Source organism: Malurus melanocephalus, unplaced genomic scaffold (genome assembly GCF_030028575.1).
Source record: "Malurus melanocephalus ecotype Western Australia unplaced genomic scaffold, MMel_1.1 scaffold_335, whole genome shotgun sequence".
NCBI classification, from domain to species: Eukaryota; Metazoa; Chordata; class Aves; order Passeriformes; family Maluridae; genus Malurus; species Malurus melanocephalus.
In genome coordinates this window covers 122097-129565 of record NW_026623567.1, presented here as the reverse complement: position 1 = coordinate 129565, position 7469 = coordinate 122097, and the positions used below count along the sequence as shown (strand labels likewise).

The 7469-nt window shown below is 46.1% G+C and overlaps 1 protein-coding gene across 1 annotated transcript in view; it reads left to right on the top strand.

Annotated features, from left to right (window-relative positions):
- The first annotated feature begins 4963 nt into the window (after nt 1-4963).
- Nucleotides 4964-7469, top strand: part of MSN (moesin) — a 38839-nt gene continuing 36333 nt past the window's right edge. The window contains exon 1 of the mRNA XM_057377939.1: nt 4964-5096. Coding sequence (XP_057233922.1) covers nt 5085-5096 — 12 coding nt within the window. The 5' untranslated portion in view covers nt 4964-5084. The remainder of the gene's footprint in view (nt 5097-7469) is intronic.

Genomic DNA, 7469 nt, shown 5'->3' with positions numbered 1-7469 from the left:
GTGAAGATCTTGTCTGAAGACTCCAAATCACCTGCCTTTCTRCAGCAAAGCAAGCCTATTAGTGCTGCATGTAAACTTTTGCTGGTCTGAATCCTATTGAACAAAAAATTTGCAAGATTTTGTGTCTACATWCTTGGAACTGTCCTGTTAAGAAAGCAAGGTGGGTGAAGAGCAGAGCATAAAGTTTTGATAGATTTTGGAGATTTAATCTGTGGTTTTTTTGTCATAGTTTTTTACAGTGAGGTTTTGCTGGTCAAGGCAGGTCTGGTGGGTGTCCCACAGGTTTTGTGGACTGCCTGTTGRGGAATGTATTAAGTGCCAGTAGCTCAGTGTGCAGTCTCCAGGCTGAGAACTGAGCTCTGGGACAGGCACTGACCCTTTGTACAATGGCACGAGGACATGGGGTGCCAGCCAGGTGACCGGACACTCAGAGACCCAGCAGGGGCTGATGACTCAGAAGATCCCAGGCCATCGCCAGAACAGACTGTGAGGATATAAAAGCCCAGGGAGTCCTTTGTTCAGGGTCCCTCCCTGGAGGCACCAGGTCAAATTGTGATCCTGTTGCTGCACCATGATAAAATTACTTAAAAGAACCAGGGGCCTGAGATTCTAATATGGGAAACCTGGGGTCAAGCTGGTAAGGAAAACTTGTCTGACTGACTGAGAGTAGGGTGTGTAGGGAATCAAGTGGGCCCCCTACCAGGTCACTGGCACTGCCTGCTGAGTGGCACTGGCTTTGGTTCCAGCATTAAAGTCTCTGGTTGTGAGAGTATAACTGCCAGAGTGGCTCCTGAATGGTCARATAGGGAGGTTAAYATGCCTCAAGGGGACAAAATGCAGTGGCTTTTGCTTTTGCTTCCAGTATGTTTTTAGCTGACCATGGTTATTGTAAATGCTTAATGGCCTCTGAGAAATTCATATGAGTAAGCATGTTTCCTTTTGAATAAATGTCACACAATCAAAAGAATAAATACCAGTGGGGAAAATTTTTAGATTAAATACATTTTTCTAAAACTGAAAGCCTTAGCTTGATTCTTCCCATCATGCACAGGAATAATTTCTCTTCACTAATTTGAAGTCGAACAGAGCAGCAGTGTTTATTCCACCTCCTTGCTCTAAGGAGAAGGCGCCAGTATCATTCTCCAAACCTCATGTTTTTCTAATTCTGCRTAGATTTAGGAGCATTTCTACATCAGTACCTTTCACACAAACTGGCAAAACATATTCCCATTCATTGTTTTGTTCTTCCTTGTGATCTTATCTGTTATTTGGCTTGTAAATATTTGGAGTGAAGTCCCAGAATATCCATTAGGTTTCGCTTTGTTCCCCACATTGCTGCAAGCAGTACAAGATGTAGAAAGCAYGGACATTTGCTTCCATATGGTACAAACAAAGAAAAAAATGAAGAAGAGACAATTCTAGCAGATGGGTTGTTCTTCCTTTTTTTTTTCATATGGTTATTGCATACATTGCACACCTTTTGTCCAATTAAAAACCCTCCTCAAGCCTCCCCCTGCACAAACAGCATATTCCCAGCACATCCCCAGACATACAGGAAGAGATGAGTGGTGTGGGCCATACAGTGAGTCATTGTTCCTAGTAAAGCCTTCCCGTGTTCCTCGCAGGGGTGTCACTGCCAGTAGGGGATTTATATGCTAGAGGGAATGGGGAACTAGGGCTTTACAGAGCATCTGTCAGACACAAATCCCTRGGATTTCYRRGCAGTTTCAGCTATTTCTGCCCTGRTGAATGGACAAGCCAGGAGCTGGGACCATATACTGTAATGAGTTCATTTTCTTGAGGTGGAAAGGGGATCAGAAAAATGGGTTCACACATCCAGTCGCCCCATCAGCTTCTGCCCTGTCACTGCAGCTGCATGGGAATGGAATTATTTCCAGCCTTTTCAAATACTGCTTTCCTGAATGTGGTATGCTCTCCCCTTTCTTTACCCCTTTCATCCTTCCAGCTTGAGAATCACTCCAAAAGATACCCCGATGTGCAAGGCATAAAGGTGTGAATGGAGTGATCGTATTTGTTTGGGAGAAAAGAGACTTTTTGCCTCTAAATACAATCAACACTAAAAAGATCGAAAATCATCACTGATGGCAATTCACTGTGAAGCTATAGGCATTAATGTCTGAGCAGAAGAAAAGCAGTAAGAATGGGAGAAAGTTCATCTGCTGTTTAAAGAATAGTTCAGAACCAGACTGGTTAATTTTAAATAGAGTCAATCCAGGACTACTGTGTGTTGAAGGTGTAGTTCTCAGACTATGGTAACAATTTCATTTTGTGCCTCCCTTTATTTACATGAATCAAACTAAATTTCAGCCCACTGAAATGCACCTCTAAGATGATACACCTTTGGCTTCTATCTTCGGTCAAAGCCATGCAGAGGGGAGCTCAAGTTAACCCTCATTAGTCAAAAAAAAACCTACATGATGATGAAACACCTCCTTGTTTAAGTGCTTTTGCTAAATAATTCTGGTAATAATTATTTGTGTCAGACCAAATAATTTATGGGCTTTTTCTGCTTAAAAGAATCAGGTAAAAAAGGCTGGATGAAAATAAAACCAAGACAATAAATCCCCAGTGAAAAGCCAGACCTCTTCCCTGAATAATGCTTAATGCCCTCCTGGTCTAATCTAATTCTGAAATACTTTAATATTATTTGGGATCTGAGCAGTCTGGAAGTAAAAGCATTTTTGAGGCCCTGGGTAATGTTACTCATTTTTCCAGCCTCCTGCAAGGAGAYTTTTAATCGGACAATACTTTTACCCCTTGGATTTTCATCCTGAAGTCAAAGGGCGATGTAACCCCTGCCTGCAGTTCTCAAGGAATCTACTTATACAGTTGTTCTCACATGTGGCCATCTGGGAGGGCTCAGCAAAAGGCTGCTGAATGACACCATCCCTCCTCAGCAGTTGGCAAAGGAGAGGTCCATGGGCAAGGTCAGATCTTGGTGCAGCATCTCTGCTGCAGGAATTCATCATGGAACTGTGTCTGGAGGACCATGTGGGTCAAATTTCAGATGTCTTGTTCTGTACCTCAACAATGAAGGGGAAGGGGAGAAGAAGAAGCAGGAGAGGAGGTGAAGTGTAGAGACTCACGTGCCTGTCACAGGATACTCTTGTCTTTTGAAGTGGCATGAATGGTATTTTGTTTGGCTGTTGATATGAATAATAGGGAAGAAGGACAAGAGAAGTGGCTGGGGTCAGAAAGAARTGCATGTTATGCTGTAGCTTTGTCTCAGCCCTTCAGACTGTTTGGGACTATTTGACACAGGGTTTGTGACTTTCTGTGGATATGGCCAATGCCTGGCATTCTGTAAATRGGAATACAGTWGCTTTGSATCTGATTGTATCACTGGCACAGGRCTTCATTTGCATCATTAGCAGTCCTGTCATTAGCTTTATGAAGAAAATCTTAGGTCCCTGGAGGTTAACCTATGACCCCTTAAATTTGGCATGGAAATAGCTAGGCTTTTATCATCCAAAGTTTTATCACCTTTGTGAAAAAGAACCATGTAATTCTCCAAGAGTTACCTAAGTCTTATATAGGAATGTTGATATAGAAGCTCCAATAGAAGCAGATTGGGGCTGTTCCCATTACATATGTTGCTAGCATGAAAGAAGTCTCCACAGAGTCACTTGAATTTAGTGAGAGAGCTCACCCTAACATTTCTGGAACAAAACCTGGCTAAAAATCACAAGCAACTTCATTATTCTGTATGTCTTCCGTCATTATCTATTTCTATAGGAAATAAGTAGAACCCTTTCGTAGATCAGTCTTGTAAAAAAGAGTCAAAAAARGAAGAAAACATTGTAAAACAGCCTCTTAGGTACCCTGTGACTTTCTGTGCTGAAAAGTTACCCAAGTTTACATCAATCCAATTATACTCATGTTTTTTCCCCCCTGCATGCACAGCATAGAGATTCTAGTTTAACTGAAACCTGCATATTCAGCTCAAGCAAACAAAGCGCCTGAATGCTGTTTCCATCTCCTGCCAGGCAAAAATGTTTAACAGTTTTGACAAGAAGACACAAAGTTGAGAAAAAATAATAAAATACGTTCGTACTTTTCTTTAAAAATAAGACATTACATTTATTTAATTTCCTTCTTCTGGACACTGTTAACTTTAAAAAGAATGACTTCTTATTTCCTGGGAGAAAACAGGACTTAGTTCTCTATTTGACAGTTGTGTTCGAAGTCCCAAATGGGATGAGATGGCTTCTGTAAATTCCCATGAAAATGCTRGACCTTGATTCCCTCCATCAGTCGCTGCAAAACAGAGATGGCAGAAGAAGCTTTGGAGGGTGGTCTGCCACTGGTCTGCCACTATTTTCAYCCATGACTTTGATTGCTCATTTTATTGTGTGATTATGGTGGTGGCCTTGGAGAAGCCATGAAGACCAGAGCTTGSCAAGCWTCAGGCAGSTGCAGTSCTTTGGGCTTTTGAAGCACCTGGARCTGGAAGTTTTTTAGTYCAACAGATGGCTGTGAAAACCTCGTACAAAACAGCTGCGCACTGACCGGCCCCACCAGGGGCTGAGCAGCGCACTGAGCTGCACCTGTGTGGCCGCACCAGGGACAGAAGGATTGGCCACAGGTCAGTGCTGCCGTCTTACTTTGAAAAATGCAATAGCCGATAAAATAGCATTATTTTTTTAAATAATGCTTTTATCAAGGACCAGAAGTTCAGTGACACTGATTCTAGCATCAACTTCAGCGACCGGGGCTGTCCAGGCACTCGCTTATGGGCGCTGGAAGCTCTCGGCCCTCGTTGGGGTGCGCCTCAGGCTCCGCAGCCCCCGCAGCCCCCGCGGCCGCGCCCCTCCCCGGCAGCTCCGCAGAGCCCGCCCGGCTCGGCCTCCCCGGGGCGGGGGCGCCGCGGCTCCAGCCCCGCACGGAGGCGGCCGGAGCGCGGCTCGGGCGGGGCCGGGCGGGGCCTGGCCGNCGGGGCCGGGCGGGGCCTGGCCGGGCGGGCGGAGAGGCGCGGCGCGGAGTCCCGTTAGAAGCAGCGCGGAGCCCGTGCGGATCCCCACCGGCACAGGAGGAGCGACGGCCGTGCCCAGCCCGCCGGGAAGATGCCGAAAACGGTGGGTGCCGCGACCGCGGGGCCGAATGTAGAGCTCGCCGCGGGGTCCGGGAGGGTGCGCGGAGCCGGGCAGGCGCGGCCTGGGGGCTCCTCCCGCCCGGGTTCGGCTGCGCCCCGGCCGGCGGCGGCAGCCTCGGAGGGGGCGGCGTGGGGCGCGGGGGAATCCCGGGGAGCAGAGCTTCCCGCCCGCCCTTCCATCTTGTGCTCCCCTCCCTGCCCGCTCCCGCCCGCCGCGGCTCCACCGCCCGAGGGGCCGGGCCGGGGCCCCGCCTGGACCGCGGGTCTTGGCGCGGCGGGGCCGCCTCTCCGCCCTAAAATGTCCGGCGAAGCGCGGCGGCGCCGCCCGCGTGTGCGCCCGGAGCCGGGGGGGGAGCGGGGCGAGGTTTCCGAGAGCCGGGTGGGAGCTGGTGACTGCTATGGCCGCCTCATGCGCTCCCCGAAGAGGAGAAGTTGGGGTTTTCACAACTTGCAATTACTCAGTTTGGGTTGCCAGGGAGCATTGTCCCAGCTTGACTCGAGGTATTTCTTGGCTGGAGAGATTTTAGTACTTTAGAAAGTCTGGTCAAGTCCGTACTTGACTCTCCTCGCAGCAGGAGTTCGGTGACTAATGAGGAGCATGGGGTTTTTCCATTTAATTTCTCCTGGTTRGAGTAAAAGAATTGGTCCCAGCCCTTCATTGATAAAACAGGAAGGACCAGGCTGGAAGTCTCTGGATGTTTCCGTGCTGGAGTGATCTGAAATGGCCTAAGAAAATCTAAAGCTTAAGCGAACAGTCTGTAGTTTACATAAAGGAGAGAAAAAAAAGATCCTAAAGAAAAATCCACCCCAATGCAACTAGAAGTTGAAATGAAATCCACTGTGATTTTCTCTTTTCTGTTTWGTTTAATTTTTTTACTTTAAAGTAGCTATTGAATGCCTATTTGACTGACAGCTACTTTTCCCGATGTGTTACATGCTATCTCTGATAGCATGGATAGATACATGATGATTACTATTATTATTATTTAAACATCACCATATTAAAGGATATCAAATTCAAACCACTTCAAAGTTATGACGGTGTTTTCTGAAGCTTTAGAAAGGCCTTTCTTCAAACATTAGCAATGATTAGTAAAGATTTACTTACTAAAAAAAAACTAAAATTCAGGGAACAAGCTCAGAAAGATTAACAGAAATAGCACAAGTGAGAGAACTTCTGTGTCAAATGCAGTTGAGACCTTCTAGCCAGAGAGTTTACACTCATAAGTGAGGTTTTTTTAGTGTGGATCGGCCAAGAAATCCTGAACAAGTTGCAGAGAGAGTTGTGGGGCGTGGTTCCCAGCACCAGGCTGATTCTGAACGCCGGCTGCGAGGTGCTCATTGCAGACACACCCTAGGCTGGATTCACCTTCTCAGTCTATTGCTTTCTGGTTTTGACAGAGCAGTTCTGGTTTTGACAGAGCAGTTCTGCTTTTGGAGCTTTTAAAAAGTGGAGCAGATAGAGAACTGCAATTGTTTTGCTGTAATGCTTTGTGTTGCACACTGGGCATTCTACAGAAAGCAGTTCCAGTGTCTGTGCCTGTTGCAGTACAGAGCTGCAGGCCTGCTGTTATATCAGCCTTTGGTTTCCTCCCCCATCTGCTCYAGTTGCAGACCCAACTGAAATAATATTTTAAACATTATTTCTTGGTCTTTGGTTTGCAGGAACAGGATATGCTGGCATAACTGTGTAATCAGTTCTTCATTTGAAGTAAACATGGCTACTAGTGTGCTAGCTTAAGATTTRTTAGTAACTGCTTAATTAACAAAACAGTAAAATGGAAGAGACTTTCCTCAATCAAGGGAAAAATMGAGGTCAAATGTGGGTGAAACCTGGGCAGTTAGATGTAGGTTTGTGTGGGCTTCATCACAAAAATAAATCCATTGTGAAGAAGACAGATGGAGGAAATGTTCTAGGGAGCAGTTCTGGCTGGGCAGGAAAAGCATTTGTGTCAAAACTRCTTGGTTGGTAGCTCTTATCATTCATCTCACCAGGCTTACAGAAACATGCTGCTGCGTGGCTTAAGCAGCAAAACCTGTTGAGTTCTGAGTCTCTACACCTCCTCAAGCTAGGCTRAATGCTAGCATGTCAAGCTGGAGATTTCCATGTTGTTATGTGAGGTTTGCTATGAGTGCTACTATGCTCTGTAGCACTATTAATAAGAATCCAAGATTAACTCTGGTAACCTTTGAACTAGTGCACATGATTTGCTGTTGTGACATGTAATGGGGGGTTTGGTTGCTGGAGGCCTTTTAGGCTGTGTAGAAAGTCCATCATGCATCAGCCTGCTGATCCTGCCATGCTCTCAACAGGAAACCTTCTCTGTTTTATCTAGTGATACAAATCTGTTTTGTG